Source organism: Besnoitia besnoiti, chromosome VII (genome assembly GCF_002563875.1).
Source record: "Besnoitia besnoiti strain Bb-Ger1 chromosome VII, whole genome shotgun sequence".
Taxonomy (NCBI): domain Eukaryota; phylum Apicomplexa; class Conoidasida; order Eucoccidiorida; family Sarcocystidae; genus Besnoitia; species Besnoitia besnoiti.
In genome coordinates, this window is record NC_042362.1 from 1,873,115 (window position 1) to 1,892,779 (window position 19,665).

Genomic DNA, 19,665 nt, shown 5'->3' on the forward strand with positions numbered 1-19,665 from the left:
AAAAATTGTGTCTCTGATGCTAACGAAACACATGAAAAAAATGGGAGAACAACCAAGAAAAATAAACATCAAATTCTTGAAAACAGACCCGTAGGACGATCCCCGCGTCTCTGCGCTCCTCCCTTAAACCCCCCCCTTCCCGTATTACGCGCGACAAACGCTTCAGCAAACTCAACAGATTCCTCTGGTGGAACACGAATCCCACAGGCTTCTCTCACGGGGTTAAACTGTACAACGGAATGCCCGCAAAGAGGCCGGATCGACGCGCCGTTTGCCTGGAGCCACTTGCAGACTGAAGCTTTTGCGTGGGTGTACGCAGCACGGCTGACGCCGCGTCGTTCCCTCATAGTATTTGCACACTTCACAGCCCTCAAGGCGGCGCGCATGCGACCCCGAGCCGGAATAAAGGAATCGACGGCGCAGCTTGCTCGCGGTCGCAAGGCCGTCTTTGTTCCACGCGAACCCACGAATCTACACGCACTCTACGTATGACATGCGGCATGCGACGACTGACCCATATTCAGCTGTAACCCTAAAAAAACACGAAACGTGCACCTTGCTCGGTCCACACGCCGACGCTGCGCCACGAAACGCGGCATCCGGCGCCTTGAATTCTTGAACCCAGCGGGCACAAACAGTTGGAAGGATTCTGCGTGTCGCCTCTGCGCCTGCACCGCTTTGATCTCAGCGGCAATAATCTCCCACAGGATCCGCCCGCGGGCGACCCAAGTGGCGCGCTGATGCGACGTCTGAGGCAGGAAAAAACAGGGCAACGCGTGTCTTGCGTGCCCTGGAGAGCAGCTATACACATTTACTCAAAAGCCGAGCGAAGATCATGCTTGCAAATCGGACACACGAAGCTCCGTCGCAGCCACATGTCGATGCAGTTCTTGTGGAAAACGTGGGTGCAGGGTAGACGACGCTGCTCCTCTCCGTGCTCGTACTCTTCAAAGCAAATGCTGCATTTCTTTGCTTCTTCTGACAAGTTCGCGCTTCGTTCTTGGTTGAACCTGAGACAGAGAGGCAGGCAGACACAAAAAGAGCAATGAAGCACAGCCAGGCCGGGTGGAGGGGAAAGCGTCCCGCGCGCACGCGACCCTGCTTGGCGGCGCATACACCGAAGACGAAGCAGACAATCAGCATTTGGGCAGACCTCCGCGCCTGGCTCGCGCGTGCTTGCGCCGCCGAATATGGTGGCAGGTAGTCCTGGACACTGAATCCACGAGCGTGAACACTGGATGTCACCACTGTTATAGTTTCGGTGCATATGTAGGAGATAGCGTACTGTGGACTCTTTGTAAATCAGCTGTTGCCGGGAAAAATCTGCAGTGCGACTTTATATTTGTTGTGTGACGAGCAGTGTGTGAAGGGAAACAAGCTCTCTCCCTCGCTTACTCGCTTGTGGGAAGGAGATCAATGAGGACCTGCAGCATTTGTCCCCTTCTCTCGTTCTCCTCCTCCTCCATTCGCCGGTGATGCGCCTCCACCGCTCGCGGATCCATTTCTTCTTGCTGTTGGAAGTGCTGGCGTCTGCAGGGAGGCAACATACATCGCTCGAGGCGACTGCGTCTCTTCTTGGTCAGCACTCAAAGCCGAGAGGCGCTGCAGGCTCGCGCGAGGACTTGGTACGCTGGGAAGCGATGACTGCACGGAGGGTGTGTGAAGCCCCACAGTGCGTGGCCAAGAGGCGGAGCCTCCCACACGCTTCCTCAGGCCCTAGTGTCTGCGCAGCGACTGCTGCCTTCGCCTACCTGTCGTATCTGTGGGCGTGCGGACCCGCAGGCGCCTCCGCCCACTGTCCTCCCTCGCTCCGGCTGAGAGAGCTGGCACCAGCGTAGCCGCGCCACTCCTGGCGGGCGTATCCGCCGCCATACGCCGCTGCACCCCCGCCGAGCGCTGAGGTCGAGGCCCGCGGCGGCAGCCGCGAACTGCTCAGGTGGGGGGATGTGCTCGCGGCTCGCGCGCTGTTTAGCGTGCCCGCCGCGGAGTAGCTCCCCGGCCTGGCCACAGCCGCTCGCGCTGTCATGGAGCCCCTGTGCCCCTCCAGCTCGTCTGCCGCCGCGCTCGGGCCGTGCGCAAACCCCCTGCTGACAGTCCCTGCAGACGCGCCGACGCCGAACGACGCCCCGGGGTCAGAGCCTCTGAGATGGTAGTCTTCGAGGCCCCCGTAGCTGTGATAGTGCGACGTCGCGGAGCGGTAGGGATGCCGGTAGTGCGTCTCGCGCGCGTCCGCGGGGGACCGTGCACTAGCTGCCATCATCGACCTGGCGTTCTGGTACCCATACGTCACGCTGGTGCTGCGCGACATAGCCGCGCGACGCGGCGACATCGTCGTCGCCGTTGATGCTGACGTGAGGCTCGCGGCGCCTGGCGCAGCGGTTGAAAGCGTAGGAGACCGCTCTGCCGACTCGGCCCCGATGCTGCGCCCAAAACCGGCCCGTTCCTCGTCTTGCTCCGCTCGACGGTAGGACGACGCCGCTGGGCGGGCCCCCACCGTCGCGCGAGAGGGCACGAGCCCCATGTCAATGAGCGTCTGTCCCCAGGTGGGGACCCAGCCCGAGGTGTTTGTGGACAGGTGCGGCCGCGCCGGCGCGCCTCCTGCGTAGCCTCGTGCAGAGGCCTCGCTTGCTCCTGCCACGCCCACGCTCCGCCGGCTCGCCGCCGAGCTCAGGGGCACCGCGCCCGCGCCGTAGTAGCGCCCCGTCGAGCTACCTGCGTCCGCCTCGACGACAGCGTAGCTTCTTCCCGCGCACGGCCCGCGCGCCGAAGCGGCCCTGTACGTCCGCTGCTCCGAGTCCGCCTCGTCAGAGCTCGGCGCCGCCGAAGCACGCTCGCGAGGCGACGCCACCACACGCTGCTGCCCGGCCGCCTCCAGGGACCTCAGCGTGTGCACCTGACTAGGATTCCGGGGCGTGGTGCTGTGATGCAGCGAGGAAAGTGTGAGTGTGGGGACCTCGGGCGTCTCGCGAGCATCTCTGAGCCGACTGCGCGGGGACGCCGACGAAGACTCCGGGCTCGCTACGCGGCGGAGCGACAGCGACATGGCGGGCAAAGACCCCTGCGTCTCAAAGCGCACGCCGCCCCTGCTGCCGGGAGACCCCACAACCCCCGCCGTTCGCCGCGAGCCCATAAACGCCGGCGGCGGTAGCTGCATCGAGGCGCTTCGAAGCACGCTCGGCCTGGCGGGCGGGGACTGAGACCGGCTGATATCTTCGTAACCGTCTGATGATGGCTGCGACCGGCTTGCCGACCCCGGCGGTTCGCCCGCCAGCGCAGCGGCTGCGGCAGCGGCGGCCTCTGCGCGTCTCACGGCCGCCGCGGCGCACGCGGCTCGCCGCTGCTCCTGCAGACGCGCCGCGGCGCGTCGGTAGGAGAAAGATCCGACAGTGCCCCGCGACGTCGCCAGGCCGGAGTATAAAACCGTAGCTGTTGAAGCGGCGTGGGGGGTGCTGCGCGTCAGGCTGCGGATCCGCGGCACGCTCTCTTCGCTGCTGCTGTGACACAGAGTCGATCGATGCGTTTGGCTGCTTCGCGCTACGCTCCCCCGGGATTCGTCACTCGTGAGCATCTGGCGCGCCGTCACGGCGCCCGTCAAACGGCGCACGCCGGCGCTCGACGCGCTGCTGCCGCCGGTGGCGACGGCCGTTCCTGGGCGTCGCGTGCCGGCGGCAGACCGGCGGGACCTGGAGAGCGCGCCCGCTCCCCCCCTCTGGCTGGTCACGCTGTCGGAGGAGCGTCGGCTGCTCTCGTCCAGCGACAACTCCCCGGCGCCTTCAGCGGAGCGCGCGTGCCACGAACTCTCGTTGTCTGAAGGCGCGAAGCGGGAGGCAGTCCGCGCCGCCGTCCGCCGAGACCGCGACGCCGCAGTGGCGCCCATGTAGCTGGGAGTGGCTCTGCCTCCGCCACTGGCGGCTCCCGAGGAAAGGGAGGCGTGGGCGCCGCGGTGCGTGCTGGCGGCCGTGGAGCACGTCGTGGGCGTCTGTGCGCGTCGGGACGAGGTGACTGGCGCGTCCGCTCCGGAAGACGCACGCGGCCTTTGACTCGCTGTCGAGCGGGAGACGCTTGTCGCGGCAGCTGTTGAACGGTAGCTCGCCAGCCTCGACGCGGTGGCGGACCGTGAGCCTACAGAGCTCGTGCCGCTCACTCGGAGAGACTGCGCTCTCTGAAGGACGCGCTGTCTCGGGCTCGAGGCGCTTCTGGTTCCCAGCGGCGGCAAGGACTCCGAGGAAGTCGGCGCGAGGCTTCTGGTTCTCTCGTCCTCCCCCTCTTCATCCGGCCCGTCGACGCTCCGCTGCCGCATGGAAGCGGACGCCTCCACGTTTCTTCTCTGGCGCGTCTGCCACACCGGCGCAGCACGGTCTGGAAGCGCTTCGGGCTCCAACAGCCCGGCCTCCTCCGGAGTTTCTCCCGCCGCCTCCTCCGCGCCAGACACCGGAGATGCGGGGGGCGCCGCCGGGGTCTCCAAAAACTCTGTTGTGGTCTCTGGCGCGGTGGGAGGCTGCGCGGTGCTTTCGCAACGCACCGCCTCCGCGGCTGCGTCCAGGTTCGCGTCGGTAGAGCGGCTCCCTGGAGTGCTCCGCCCTGCCTCCGTCGACGCACCAGCCTCCCTCACCGCAGTCGCGTTTTCCGGGATCCGCCTCTCTGCGACGACTGAAGCAGTGAACGTCTCTGAGACCTCTCGGGTCTTTGTTCTCCGCTCTCGCCTTGCAGCCTGAGCCTGAAGCGCATCAAGCGCATGGGCGAAGAGATGGTCTTGTAGTTCATCCTGCGGGAGATACAGCGAGCACTCTGGGCATCGTGTTGCAGGCGCGCCCGCGACAACGGCGGGCGTCGCCTCCGCCTCGACACACGCTTCAGTTTGTTCTTCTGCGTGCCATGTTCCGGCGATTTCCTCGCCTATGGGCTCGCTGGTGGCCTCTGGAGCCACCGCCTCGACTGGCCGCGTGCCGACTTCTTCGGTCAAGTCCTCTGCTTCCTCCCAGCCCTGGCCCTGCGGCATTTGTTCGCCAGCCGACCGCGCAGCTCCAGGTGTTTCCGCGTCGTCGAGTGCGAATGGGAAGGCTTCACGGGGCACGCCGTCAGAGCTGCAGTCTCCGTAGCATTCGTCCAGGTCCACCGCAGCCGCTTCGCGGAATTCCTCGGTACCTTCTCCCGCCTCGTTCACCAACTCGAGCTCCGCTTCCGCGTGTTCGTCTGCCAGGCCGCCCAGCTCCGCTTGCGGCGCCAGCATCGCGGCTCTGCGCAACGCATCTGCTTCGTCAGCTTCCCCAGGCGCTGCCGCAGCCTCGTCGTGGATGTCTGCGTCCTCGGAGAACTCCAGAGACAGCGGCGAATCCCTGGCAGTGCGCGGCTGCGACCAGCGACTCGCGACGGCGGTGGGGCTGTCCAGCGAGTCTTCGCTCTCAAAGATCACGATCGACGAGGTGCTGGACGCCGCGTCACTTCCGCGTCCATCGCTGGAGACGGCTTCTATCTCGCGGGTCCCTGCTGCTGCGCTGGAGGCCGCGACCGCGGGGGGTACGCACTGGGTAGCAGCCGGCGCGGCGGGCACCGCGTCGCCGCGTGGTGTTTCCTGGGCTCGCCGCAGCGCGACGAAGGACGCGGGGGGGTAGCTGGGCGGTCTCAGCCGAGGAGACGCAATGGGGACGACAGGAGGAGTGCTTCTTTTCTCCATTCGAGCCGAGCTCATCGGCGCAGTCCACTCGCTGCGCGCAGAAGAGAGTGCGCTGCTCCCCCAGAGTCGGTGCTGGCATCTGTGGGGGAAGGCACGTCGGTCCGCGGAGACTCCCCCGCGCGCCTGGCTGCCGTCTCCGGGGCGCCTCCGCGGGCTGCGAGCCCTTTGCTCTCCATCAGGGGCACTGGTGCCTGCACGAGACACGAGGTGAAGCCGTTTTGAAGCGACGAAGACGTTTCGCCAGCCGCAAATGCCTCACTGCCGGAAGGCCCGTGGCAGGTCTTCCGCGAGGAGGCTTCCCCTAGTCTGCAGGCGTACAGAGCTACAGCCAAACCGCCTGCTGCTCCCAAACTCGATCTGTTTTTCCCGCCTGCAACGTCTCGGTGTAGAGCTGAGGATATAGTGGCATACGCGTGGCTCTCGGCGGCGGACACAGTCAGGGCTTTGGACTTTTCCCCGGCACCGAGAGACGCTGCGTCGTAGGGCGGCGCGTCCAGCGGCGCAGACGGTTTCACCTCTTCCTCCGCAGGCTGGACGCTTCGCGCACTCGCATCGCCCGCGTGAGTCACTGGAGCAGCGCATCGGCAGGACGAGCCCAGAAAGGGGTCTTCCGCTGCAGTCTCCTCTTCACGAATCTGTCCCTCGGCTGCCCGATCGCTCCGCGCCGAAGAGTGCGATGAAGGACTGGAGAGAATCGCCCGCGACTTCAGGACAGCCGCCCTGATGGCGGAGCGCGTAGCGAGTGCGACGGAGTCCGTGAAGGAGGGGGACTTCTCGCTGCAGGGCAACGACTCGCACGACGAGTTTTTCCCGCTCGCCGCGTCAGATTCCTTGTCGCAGCCACTGGCGCGGCCGGTGGCGGCGTCGGCGCGCTTGGAAGATGCGATGGGGCATGCCGGGTCGGCGTTCGCGACCGACTCTGCAGACGAACTCGCTCTTTTGAATAATCTGCTGCTCAGCCTTGACAGGCGGGGGGACGCAAGCACGCCGCACCTTATCACGGACGACTTGCTCGGAGAGAGATATGGCTCCACTTCGCCGGCTGGTGCGTAATCCGCGGCGTGCGAGCTTGACGAAAACGCGGAGGCCTCAATCGCAGAGAGCGCCGCCTCGAAATCCGCGAGGTCTGCACTGGCATCACTCTGCTGGGTGGTCAGGCGACTGTCTGTCAGCGGCTGCGGAGAATCCAGAGGGGGGGCGACGGAAGAATTCGTTTTCGACCCTTTCCGCGACAGCAAAAGCCGCGAAATTGACAGCGGCGCCATCGTTCTTCCACTACACAAAAAACCTATGCCACAGAAGAACAGAATCTGAATGCGGACAAGAACGGGAGCTCCGCCAAGCGCTAATGCCTAAATCCCGTCGTGGCGCGCAGCATGGGCGTGACCGCCGGGAGGCAGAGCTGCACGCGAACCCAGCAGGTGAATTTCGAATAGTTCAGTGGAGTGATGGCGGGCACGAAGCACACACAAAAAGCCAAAACTCGGATATGTCCCGTGGTGGAGGAAAACAGCATGTCCTGAAAATGAGACACGCGTGAAATCGCACTTTGCCGCCGCGCAGATACGCGTCGGCGGTCGGTCTCGCTGCGCGGCCGTGTGTAGTGTCGCCTTATCCGGAAGCGCAGCGGCCCCCGCCTACGCTCGCGTGCGATTTCGAGAAAGTTGCGAGACGAATGGAGTTAAAACTGGCTCACACAGACAGCAAATCGACGAGGAGAGAGCAGGTGCACAGAATTCCCCATGTCCTCGTCTCGAAAAAAACTTTCTGGCCTAGGGCGCCATGCAGGTAATATGTGGTGGCGTATGCGCAGAAATCAGTTACCTGTTGCGAGCGCCATCCGTCGGTGAAAGACAGAAGAGAGGTCGCTGGAGGGAGCGACAGCGAGGAACTCGCACGAGGAGATCAGGTTCATCCGAAACGAAAGTCGGGAAGGACTCACGCACGTCGTGGGTAAAAAAAGGAAGAAAAGTGGGCGGCTCCTGCAGTCTCCAACGAACGAGAAAACAACACTCGCTCGAAGGACTGGCGCTATGACCGCAACCCACCGCGCCACCTTTCCAACACTCGACTAGCTCCGAACGCAGCGTGACGGACTGCTCAAGAGTGTCGCATTGCACGAACTCGACGTGTAGCGTTGCCAGGTGGACGCAGCGAGCGGCTGCTGCAACCTCGATTGTCTGATGCTCGCCCTCGAGCAAGGCTTGGTGGAGCAGCAACGTGGGCGGGTAGGGGCGCGCGCTACCACCCGCGATCGGGATGCCTTGCTGGACGCAGTCTGCCACCTCCACCGCCGCCTGTGCGGTAAGCTGCCGATCGATCACAGGAGCTCCGCACGACTCTTGTGTCCGCCTATCAGGCAGTCCGAGCACCTCTAGACGGCAACGACGCCGAAATACACTCAGGAAGATCCAGGGGTCTCGATACCCAACAGAAACTGCTTGAAGAAATCGTCTCCACGCGAGAACGAGAAAACCCCCACTGCCGTCCCACTGCCGTCCGAAGGAGGACGGGGGACGCGGTAGCTGGCCTTCGAGGGAAGCGGCAGCGAGTGTGGGTGAGACCAGCCGCTCGAATTTGTTTTCTTGCATGTCTCCACCCGGCTCAGACGCCGCGTCGTCACGCGGAAAGACCCGAGCGCAACCTTGTTAAGAGTCGTCCCGCTTCGCAGCGTCGCCGTCGTCCCGCAGGCCCATTCAGGGCATTCACAGAATCGTCCAGTGGCGCGCGACTCTGGCATTTGAGCATGAAGCCACCGAGCGACACGACGCGCACGCAGGGTGGCAGACGGCCTTCTATCTAACACGAGCCCGATTTTTTAGACTGCAGGGGTCAACTACGGGAAGACACACCCACCCCGAGATACGACATGAAAAGCGGAGGTGTCGGCTCGATCCCGCAGTGTGTCTGTAGTAAGCACTTCCACTGTAACTACCGAAAGCGACAGGAATCCTTTACTCAGCCTGCAGCTCGTAGTCGAGTCAAGGGTCCGTTTGCTACGCCTCGTAAATAATACTCACAGTATAGCAACACAGCGTTGGACGGAAGTGCGGCAATACAGCAGAGCGAGGCAGTCCGGAACCTCCCCGTCTTACGAGCAAGGCCTTGCCATGTTTGTGCCTTTGGGCATGTAATGGACACGTCAGCAGAACTAACAAGGTTGAACGGCCGAAGCTATTAGTGCTGCCACCACCGCATAGAGCAGCTGACCTACGAGAGTCGCTCGCCACGCTCCCTTTACGTGCGGTAGAAGATTCATGAGTGCCTCGTCTCTTTCTGTCTCCAGTGGCATACTTCCGAAGACGTCACACTGCTTTGCTCTCTGGAACATACTGCACAATTCTGGAGCTCCACCTCTAGCTTTTGCTATCATCAAGGTGGCGGATCACTGGAGCTCCCTTAGTCCTTCTAAATAAGGGAGCACGACCTTCCTGTTACCCCGCTGCTGCCACCCCCCCCCCCCCGCCCCCCCCCCCCCGCCCCTCCATCCTCTCTAAGTGGTAGTCTGCCGGGGGCAAAAGCTGCGCATTTTACACGTCGTTCTTAGAACTGTCAGCTAACGCCTCCTTCACGACCGCAGCCGGATGTTTCCGGCGACCCCTTGGACGCGCGAGAAAGGCGGCATCCCGTGGACCTTCTAATGTGCACCGATACTCGCTCAGTCCCTCCGGCGTTCCCCAATCATTCAACGTCCACGAAAGGAGTGACACCTACAATTCGGTGTTAAAAGAGTTTAGCTAAGGCATGCACTTTCGGACACGAACCTCGGTCATCGGCCCTCACACAGAAAAAGCAAAGAAACAAACCCTATTTAGAAACTCGTTCACCGAGTTCTTAGTCACCGCGAAACATCCGGGCCTCCACTGGAGGCAGGAACTGCGACATGTACTTCCTCTCCCACCACGCTCCTTGCTCGTACTGTTTTCTTTCCTGCAGCAAAAATTCATGCACACGGATATACACAGCGGGGTGAGGGGGGGTTTGCCTTGAAACCACAACGTCGAACTCTCCATTTCGCGGGACGCCGCTCGCGCATCTTGGATGTCCATCTTGCAAAGGCACGCAGAACAAATTTGGAGCTACACAGAGGAACCGCTGCGCGAGGGGCTGCGAGTGGAGCAGCGAAGCAGATGCTGGCCTCACCTTTCCTTTGTATGCGAAGTGATAGTCGTAGCGGAGGATTCGAATGAATCTTGGAGGTGACTTTCCCTGGAAGGGATTTCTAAGGAGCAGTGCAGTGGTTTTTGCATCGTTGGCGAGTAACTTTTTCACCATTCGCAAGAGCCAGAGGGGGGGTTGCAAGTCAGGGCGGAAGGCCGCGAACCACATCAGCCAGTCTAGGCGATAGTAATAAGGCGTGACGATGCATGGTCGCCGGTTGATGCCTCCGGGCTTGCAAAAGAATTCGTATGTCTTCCAGTCTCGGCTTGAGGGCGCCAAAGATGGGTTCCGCGAATACGTACCCTGAAGGCCGAAAGCGAAACTGGGCAGACCGAGTCGAGCCATTTGATGCACCGTGGCGCGCTCTGCCGCAAGATGAAGAGTACACGCAGGCGGCAGTTACGTTTGCGGCATGCATCACCACTGGAGCAACCGACGGGGCAGTCTAGCGCCGCCTAGTGCAGCCGTGAGATCGGCTGGCCTTAAAATCACACTTTCGCTGCGTCGTTGTTGATCGTCCTCACTGCGGTCTAGTGGTCCTCGCGACCAGCAGAGGACACACACGACAGCGTATGCGTTACGTGGGATTCCCCACCGACGTCAGCGAAGTCTGTCGCTGCGCACACTCAACCGAAATGCGGAGCCGCGCCCAGAGGAGCTGAAGCGTGATCGACGAGGACGAGGGCGTCGGCTTCTGAACGGGCCCCAGGGCGCCGGCCCCCGCCATGCCTGGACAGGGCTCTCTGATGCGTTTTGGAAGACTTGCCTGAACTATCAGTTCTTCGCGTTGCTTCGTCATGAAACCGAAAAGGCCGTAGCTGTTCACGAGGTTAAAGGGCTCATACGTATCGTTCATGATCTGTTGGGGCGAAAGGAGGTTCTCGACGACCGGAATCGAACGCAGCGTCAGAAGCGTGACCAGCCCGACCTCCGCCATCACGCGTAGAACGAGGAAGGCGTTGGAGCAGCGTCGATGTGCAAAGAAGAGAAGCAGAGCGAACAGCGCTCCTGTCAAAACACCTGAAAAGATGCAAACACGGAAAGCGTTCAACACGCAGGGCCTGGCAAGGGAGCAAACAGACAACCGCCAGCAGCAACCTGAATCAACGTCCATATATATATATATATATATATATGGCACAGGACGACCTGCTTCTTCATCACCGGCGATGCTGCGTTTACCTGGTTCGTGACGACTATCTAATCCGTGAGACACGCCTCTGCAGTCTTCTCTTGTATCTGTCGTATACGCGCGTGGTTTCCAAATCGACACTTCCACCCGCTATCTATAGAGAACCCAGATTGAAAAGGACCCGTATGAAAACTGACAGAGAGGTGGCTCATTCCATGCTCCACTATATCTCTTGTGCGACGGTGTCGCCCGTGCGCCTGTGGCGGCTACGGATGCAGAAAACAGAGAACTAGAAGAAGCAAACGCACTATGACCTCGGTACGAAATACGTAGGGCGAAGCGGCTGGCGCGTAGGGGTCAGGCCCCTTTCTCACCGAGGCCGACGGAGGGACCGAGACGAAAGTGGATAACAAGCAGATTGCAAACGACGACTCCCGCGACAATGACTTCGAAGCAGAGGGCTCCAACATCTTCCGTTTTCCTCCACAGCAGCCTGGCGGTCTCGCCTCCATCTGCGGCATTTTCGGGGGCATCCCGTCGCTCCCGGTCGGCGGTCTTCTCATCACGCGGGGCGTCGCTGCTGTCTGCCTCCGCACCACGACGCAAAGAAGCCGACGTTTCGCGAGCGCTCCCCGTGTCTTCCTGGCTGGCTGAGGCGCTCACCGACGCCAGCAACGAGAGCGGGCGCTGCTGGCCCGCACCGGGGCCAGCAGACGAGGGGCGCCGGCCCCACAAAGGGTACCAGGGGGCGCCCTGGACCCCGGTGAGCATGCCCAAGGCAATCGCTGCACTGAGCGCGAGGAGCACGAGACCGGCAGATTCCCAGGCCCGACTGCGAAAAGGGACGACGGAAGGTACTGCGGCAAAAGACTCCTTCTCGAGGAGGAGAAGCAGCAGAGCGTCGCTGGCGAGCAGGACTGCCGAACACAACAAAAAGAGTGGAATTCGCCAGCATCCCCACAACGCAAGCATGCGCCGCACAGACCGTCCTGTGCATTTGGGCCCGCCCCGGAGCCTCCAGGGAAGCCCTTCGCGCAACCCCGCAGAGACAGCCCGCGCCTGCGGTGAGCCCGTTCGCGAATCCACCCCCTCTGGCGCAGGTTCTCCGCCATCGTGGGCACTGCCATCAACGAGAGAGTGACCTCGTGTGTTGGGCGAAGCTCTCTTGTGCGTAGATGCATCCTGAGTGCCCTCTGAATGTTCAGACACGCGCGGTGAAGCATCGCCGGCCGCCGCGAGCCACCCGATGGCTGCATCGCTTGGCGGAATCGACCACCTCCCAGCGCACCCCTTCAGCAGCGGCTGCAGTCGGTTGAGAGTGGAAGTCGGGAAAAAACACCTGTGGCGCAAAATTGGACAGCAGAGAATCCACGGGTGACGCGCATCAGTCGTCTCTGTCTGGGTGAAGGCCTGCCAGCCGATACGCCAGCCCCGGGAATTGGTCAAAGCACCGAAAGAAAAGATGAAGCGTGTGCCTTTATTCCATAGCGTGAAACCCACATCCTGGGAGAAGCAGGACTTAAAGTGGAGTGGGGAAACCACGCGAGATGCAGAAAAGCTTTGAGAATGCCTCAAGCGCCAGCATCCTCCGAGCCGCGGCGAGGCCAGGCATGGCAATGCCACGCACCGGTCTACGTCGCTTAAAAGTAGAGGCAGACAGTGGAAAGCCAGTCCTTTCGGCCAACGAAGAGAAGACTCAGCTCAACTCACACCATAGAACATCCCCAAGGCGGACGTCGAGCAGGCTAATTCTTGTTCTTGCTGCTGTTTTTACCACAGTACTGAATCGCCCTTGGTTTTGAATGTAATCGGTCCAAAAACGGAGAGACAAACTAACAACAACAACGCTTGCGCGTTGGAAAAATCATTACACAGGCAGAGCTCTAGTGGTACTGGTGAGTAGCGTGGCGGCAGAGGGACTGCAGACGGGTTACAGTGAGAATTATATAGAGGCGATTTCGCTTCGTAGAACGCTGCGTTCGCCACGAACCCCCTCATGTTCACTGCAACTTTGCGTTCACGACTCGGCGTGAAATTTCTCACATGAGGAAGCGGTCGTCGAAGAGGAAGACAGCGAAGACTATGGTCAGCCAATTGATGAACGCGAGGTTTCCAGTAAAAAGAATGGCGACCTGAAAGAGAATCTGCACGCAGCCTGTGAAGAGGCGGAGCTGTCTCCAAGGCGCCAAAACGGCGAACGGCAAAATCAACTCGACGAAGTGGTTAACGAGGACCTCAAACTTGTGCATTGGCATCGGCAGCGCGTGCATGAACCTGACGGAAACAGAAGCAAATCAGAGGTGCGTCCTGTTGGCTTCTCCAGGATTTAGGGTTTAGGGTTTCGAGCGGCCACCAACTGCCCCATGTGCAGATAACTCTCAGGGCTCGGTAGACGACCCCCGCACGTGCGCATTCCCGTTCGATCACAGTTGAGGCGCAATCGCCACATGCGTTAGCCGGGCGCAGGTCCGTGTGCACGCTGAGACTGGAGCAAAGGAAACCGGTTTTCTAGTAAACACACGCATAGGCGTCTGCTCCTACGTAGCGTGAGGGGGACCAGCAGCAGCGTGCGGGATAGGGCCCAAGAGTTACGGGTTGTGCTCGCGACACGGTGGAACGACGGACGTGGGCTTCATAGTACACCAAAAGCCGCAGGCTGGGTCGAGGCTGGATCTGGAGCCGCCGAGACTGGAATCCGTGAGAAAGCCGGAAGAAGAAACCTCCAAATCGAGCGCGGCTCGACCGCATTTTTCCGCCTTTCCCTAGCTGCCCCTCCTCACCAGGCGACGGGGTTGGGCAGCGGCTGTGTCTCATAGTGCCACTTCATTGCCGATAGGTCCGCCCAGGCTGTGTCGGCGCGGAGCTTGATGAGCCCGGCGCCAAACATCAGCCGAAACAGCAGCCAGCGGTACCCCCAGACGCTGATCCACGGTGTGGGCCACGCGGGGGGCAGGAACGGCGTTCCCGGCGACACCAAGCACCGGCAGCACCAGAAGAAGGCGCGAGCGGGCGAGGCAAGCCCTCTCAGCCCCTGTTGAACTCGTGGACTGCCAAGGAACCGGACCGCGCGACCCTCAGAGCCCACGGGCCCTGCGTCTTCTGGTGCAGGCCTCTGCGCCTCGGCTTTTTCTGGTTTTCTCGAAGCTGAAGCGCTGCCGTCTCCCGGCGTCGGCGGCGGGCGGCCAGCGTCCGCGTCCCCGGAAGAGCTGTTGTCCGCTGGAGTCGCCGCAGCGGTCTCCGCCGTTGGCGCAGAGGGCGCACCCAGTCCCTCGGGCGTGGATCGGCTGCTTCCCTTGACGCACGTGAACGAGGGGCAGAAAAAAGGGAGAGTCAGGGGCATCGCCCAAAAGCCAACCTCCAGAAGCAGAGTATCCCAGGTGAAAGTGTAAAACCGCTGGCCTGCGGCCTGGATCGTCGTGTACGACAGCCAAAGCCAAAGAAGGACCGGCACTGTCACGCCGCCGGCGATCATGAGCAGGGCCGAAAAGAAAAGAGAGCTCGAGGTGATGAAGAGGAGAGAGGCATCAGTGCAGTCGAAGAAATGGAAAAGAGAGGGCGATCGCGCAAAGCGAGTCCACAGGCCGTGAGTGTCTCCGCCGAATTCGCGGAAGCAGGCGGTGGCGCCCTCTAAAGGGAGCAGCCCATCTTGGCCAAAAAGGCCTGGCCCCTGAATATGAAACGGCAGCAAGCTCAAGATAAAGGTAATTTTAGAGAAAAATGATTGCATACTCCCGTTAATTGCCGTCAACAGGCTGGCGTCCCGTCCATCAGCCCCGTACCATATAATATATATCTACATACTATCATCCTCGCAGTAGACTGAGTAGCAAGTTGTCGACGTGCGAGTGCGGGCTCGCTTGTATCTTGATTTCGGTAATATCTTGGGGGACCGAGTTTGAAGTCGGGGAACAGAAACCACACGAACAGCACTCTCGATCAACATGCGAAAGTGTAGAGTTCTGCGAACATAGGAGCCGAAATTTCGACCGGCTCCGCACCAAGGGTTACGTCAATCGCATTCTCAGTCCTCATACCTGTATGTGGGCTATAAGAAAAGCAACGAAGTAAACGAACCCCAAGGCGCGGAAGAATACCTGCAAATAGCAAGGATGAGGGAGAGCTGAAGCTGTCACGTGGAGCATAGGCGGCGAAGGCAAACCCTGCAATCTGCCTTACAGTGATCTTGAGTGGTCCGGACATACTGTGTAGTCACTTCAACCAACCACCAACCCCTAGGTAACGAGAGCAGGGTTCACGAGGATACCACGCTGATCTACCCGGTCGCTGCGTGGTAACAGCAGATTCGCTCTACCTGGCATGATGAGTAATCTGAGCAGCATCAGTCACTCGTCATCCGCCGCTCCGCCAATAGTTGGCTACAACCGGACACTATCTCTCTGCCGGGATTAATGCCGTGTCCCGACGAACGAATACGCTCACGTTTACTTGCAGTACGAGTGAGCCAGTACGTTTCCTCCATAGCTTTGAGATCAACTTCAGTGAGGTTATGAGCACGTCTTCTGCAGCAGCGCATGTTTTGCGTACTTCGGCGCAACCACGAGGGCCTGCAAGCTGCTCTAGAGCCTCCATCTGCGTCGGGCCTCTGGCTTCCCGCCTCGTGGGCGACTCCGCCCACGGCCCCGTCGTCCATTCTGAGCGGGATAAAAAACGTCAAAAGGGCGAGGCAGGGAGGCTGCAAGGCATGATGCGTCGCGATAACGCAGTGTGTTGTAGGGGCCCCAGACGCTTCGTCTTCTGTTCCTAAACTTGCAGCTGCGTGCGCGTGCACACCGGCTGCGAGCTACAGCGAGACGGCGCCACGGATTCGTCTCCCCGGTGTTGCTCCAATAACGGCCGTGGATCGAACAATTGGAGCCTTGAGATGCATACAAGTTTTGAGTTATTCAGTTTAGAGCACGAGCCGGAATAAACGCCAAGCGGCACCCGCTGTGATTGCTAGAACTATGCAAGCGCTCCTCGCTCTCAAACCCGTGACTCGGACAACGGACAGCTAGAACGGCAATCCTCCAGCACACAGACGTCTCAGTGCTTTGAGACAGCAAAAAAATGAAAGTGAAGTACAAACTGGGACGATGCACAAAGTGTACATACAGTATTACTCTCGAAATTTCGATGCTCTGGGCAGCATTCGGACCATTTGCGTAAAGTTGCCTGTTTGTGGCGGTCAGGACACGAAGGTTAAGAGAAGCGGCGCGACCAACATACTGCCAAGCATACGAAGGAGGATTGCCATCGTGGAGCTATATCAAGCCGGAACTCAGGTGGTTTCAGGCTGTGGAAAGGCCACATCTTTATCGACGAGGGGGTGGCGCACTGGCACTTTGTCTTGCACAGGAGGTGGGGGGGGGGGGGCACGGCGGTTAAATCGATTCGGGGCCCGCCAAACCGGAAGACGCGCTCGTATACATATGGCAGTTGCGCGTGACTTGTAGAGATATATGAATATGGTGGGTAGAGAAAACAGTGTGTACAGCTCTACCCCTTCGAAACAAACTCAACGTTAACCGGGCAATCGTACACAGCGACAAGGAAGCTCGCTACACGCTGGTACAGCTCGACTCGAATGGTGCAGAGCCCCTACGCACAGTTACACGCGAAACTGTAAATCTGCTCTAGGAAATGAAACGAGCCAAGCCTGTATGAAACTCAGATTCGCGTGCAAGTTCAAGCTCCCTCCATATCATGTTCTGTGTGTAAGCGCCCGTCGCCCGCCTCCTGGTCACACTCGCAACGGCATCGACCATAGTTTCTCCCATTCAGAGCTGAGGCACATCGCTGAGCCGCCAGCACGGCTTTATCGGGAACTCGTGTTACGCTCCTTGTAAAGAAGCGGCTACTCTGTCTGCCCAATGAGTTCCTATCCCAGTGCGCTCTGCCAGTTCGCCTAACAAGCGATAGCGGAACTAGGTGTTTCCTCTTGCCACTGCTAATGTCGATGGTTGGTCTGTCTGCGTTGCCAGGTATGAATTACCACTGCGTGGTAAATTCCGCTGCATCCTCAGGTAACGCAGTCTTCTGGGCCTGGCCCCCCGAGGGTAAGTTCAACCGGTCCCTGAGTGTCCTGGGGCCCGCTACCCCACGTGAGCTCCAGCATCACTGCAAGGGCCTCTGACCCGCAACGCGGGACAAAGAATGAATTTGAAGCTGCTCACCGAATACCGGAAGCCAGCAGCGGCCGCCTGTGTACCGGGACTGGCGTGGTTTTAGAGGCCGGCAACAAGCGAGAAAGAGACACATGCGCCACCTGCTAGCGTGCCGTCATGGAAGCCCAACGCGTCAGGACAACCCGCATGCCCCGCCCCTCTTGGCCATGGCATGCGAGGCGCCCCTACTTCGAGTGGGTCACTGCCCGCGCGCAAAGATACCATTTCCCTAAAATGGAAACAGTGCCTGGAACACGTCTTTCTTTCTGACGGTGCACGACAATTCCCTGGTCGTCGGCTTTTCTTCAGCTGTGCTCCCCTCCGTGCCTCAAGGGCATACACCCTTTCCATTGGCTGGCCGTGTCTGGCCTGAAAGCCAATGCCCAGTCGCTTATTTCCCTCTTGATACCGGTTGTTCGCACCGCCCTTCGATTCCTCAGTTTCCGATGTGTCCCCCTCAATCAACAAACACCTCGCGGCGCTGCTTTCGCGCGTCCATGCATTCGATCTCGCGCAGGAAGAGACCTCCGCTTCGCAGAGCCTCGTTTCACTGGAAAGGCCGCATATCCCGGAGTGAACGGTAGACCTTTTCTCACGCTCCGAACCCTGCGAACTCTGCCTTTCTCTCCCTATGCACCCTGCCTCAGAGATGTCCTCGCCCCGCCCCTCCCCCCCTCCCCCCCCTCGTCTCCCCGCAGAGCGCCGGTGGACCAGCGCCTGAACCCAGTCACCCTTCTGCATTGTTTCCAGAGATTCGTGTATGCTGCCGTTGCCTTTCCAACGCGTGCCTTCATCCCCTGTTTGAGTCTGCCTGCGTTCAAGCTCGGTGTGAGCATGCGCGCGAAAACAAACGCTCTACCCGCGCGCCTCCTCGAGCGGCGGCGCAGGCGGGACGGCGTGCGAAAGAGAGCGGCGGCCTGGTCTCTCCGGGCTACGCGAAGGCCGCCCGAGCTCCGCAAGGCTCTGAACAAAAGCTCTGACTGTCTTGCCCGCTCACGCCTCGGAGTAGTACACTCGTGGCGGCAACTCGCCCAAGGCGCGGTCACGGCCCCACTCTGACCAGCGGCCTGTCAAGCCGTTCGCCGCCCAGCGGCCGAGCCAGGAGCCGCCGTAGGCAATGAAGGGCAGCATGATCAACTTGGTTTTGTAGTCGTAGTGGCGAATCGAAAAGTGACCTGCAAGCGTGCTCAGCGCCACGCCCGCCCACACGCCGTTGTGGGCGACGACCTGAGGCGACGCCCACGCAGAGGAAAACCGAGCGCACATCGAAAGGGCATTTCATCGTCGTTGACTGTTCGTCGACACGTTGGCAACGTAAATACTAGCCAACCACCGGTTGTGGATGAGAGAATTTGACATCCAACACATTTAGCGGTCTCAAGCAATCCATGGGGGTGGCGGTGTAGTGCAGTCGTAAAGAACTTGGTCGTCTGAATGTCGAAGCGGAGTTGCCAAGCACGAAGAGCTGTCCCCACGTCTGGCTAGGCTCCCTCACGAAGCGGAAGTCGCGCGCCGCCACTGTCAGACCGCCAGGTGGAGCTAGCTAGCTAGCTACACACGACCGCGGCGCAGCTGGAACTTACCTGCCTTCACAAACGCGACACCCAGACTTTCTAGGAAAGCCGCGCAACACAAGTGTAGAGGCGAAGCAGCATGCGCGGGTTCTGCAGTTTCTTAAGCTTACGCGCTTGCGGATGCTCTCTTGGCGGCGCACGACGATGTCGGTGGCGGGGTCCGAGCGCTGGAGATCATACTGTCTCTGCAGCACCTGGCGCATGTCGTGCTTGTCGTTTTTCGTGTAGTTCCAGTGAAGCATCGGAGGCATCGTCATCAAGCCCAAACGCTCTAGAAAGCGCAGGCGACGGCGCCCAACCGTCTGCTTGTCCTCCAACAAGGAAATATCCGAAGGCACCTGCAGATAGAGCGAGTCACAGGCGCATAGAGAGGCACCCGGGGCGCGCGATATTTTTGTTTTTTGCCCGCCCCAATATGCAATGATGCGTCACTGCGCCCGGAAAAAGTCGAAATTGATACTCCAGCACGCTTTAGCGGAAACGCTACGCGCACAGAAGAGGAAACACACGCATGTACCGATGTGTGTCGAGATCCACACGCCGAGACATAAGCGGGCACAAACGGGTAGATATTCACATGCAGGCTGCCGAGGGATGCGAGCGCCCGCTCGGGCGCCTCAGAAAAATTCCCTGAGCGGCTGCGCTGACTGGTGTCTTGCTGGGAGGACAGTCTTCGCAAGCTCAAATGTAGCGCGCCGCGCCAGGCTGCGGGTGCAGACCATGGAGAAAAAAGATTCGAATCCGCGGAACTAGAAGGTGAACAGCCACTGCGGCAGACGCGACACGCACTGGAGTCGCACGGCGCCGACGCGAAGACTTACCACGAGCTTCCCCATCTTGGTCAGTGTGCGGTCTTCTGGAGAGATGTGCGCTTCTTCGCACGCTGAACCAGGCAGAAAAATTGTTTGCAGGGGGTTTGAAAAGTCTCTAAGAGGAAGGAAAGTTCACAGCCACAAAGCG

The 19,665-nt window shown here is 60.3% G+C and overlaps 4 protein-coding genes across 4 annotated transcripts; all 4 read right to left on the reverse strand.

The window, feature by feature from the left end:
• Nucleotides 1-811: 811 nt before the first annotated feature.
• BESB_078680 (zinc finger, C3HC4 type (RING finger) domain-containing protein) lies at nucleotides 812-6,939 on the reverse strand (the record flags this gene model as incomplete). Its single annotated transcript, XM_029366230.1, has 4 exons — nucleotides 812-1,010; nucleotides 1,396-1,530; nucleotides 1,752-5,865; nucleotides 5,934-6,939. 4 exons carry the CDS (start codon nucleotides 6,937-6,939, stop codon nucleotides 812-814), a joined length of 5,454 nt encoding a protein of 1,817 aa, XP_029217661.1.
• Nucleotides 6,940-9,508: 2,569 nt separating this feature from the next.
• BESB_078690 (rhoptry protein ROP14) lies at nucleotides 9,509-10,180 on the reverse strand (the record flags this gene model as incomplete). The annotated part of the gene is made up of 1 exon (XM_029366231.1): nucleotides 9,509-10,180. One exon carries the CDS (start codon nucleotides 10,178-10,180, stop codon nucleotides 9,509-9,511), a length of 672 nt encoding a protein of 223 aa, XP_029217662.1.
• Nucleotides 10,181-10,412: 232 nt separating this feature from the next.
• BESB_078700 (putative rhoptry protein) lies at nucleotides 10,413-15,618 on the reverse strand (the record flags this gene model as incomplete). The annotated part of the gene is made up of 6 exons (XM_029366232.1): nucleotides 10,413-10,855; nucleotides 11,342-12,306; nucleotides 13,011-13,241; nucleotides 13,748-14,634; nucleotides 15,002-15,012; nucleotides 15,408-15,618. 6 exons carry the CDS (start codon nucleotides 15,616-15,618, stop codon nucleotides 10,413-10,415), a joined length of 2,748 nt encoding a protein of 915 aa, XP_029217663.1.
• Nucleotides 15,619-18,124: 2,506 nt separating this feature from the next.
• Nucleotides 18,125-19,541, reverse strand: BESB_078710 (putative integral membrane protein, DUF56 family protein; the record flags this gene model as incomplete). The annotated part of the gene is made up of 3 exons (XM_029366233.1): nucleotides 18,125-18,358; nucleotides 18,816-19,043; nucleotides 19,527-19,541. 3 exons carry the CDS (start codon nucleotides 19,539-19,541, stop codon nucleotides 18,125-18,127), a joined length of 477 nt encoding a protein of 158 aa, XP_029217664.1.
• Between the last annotated feature and the right edge of the window lie 124 nt (nucleotides 19,542-19,665).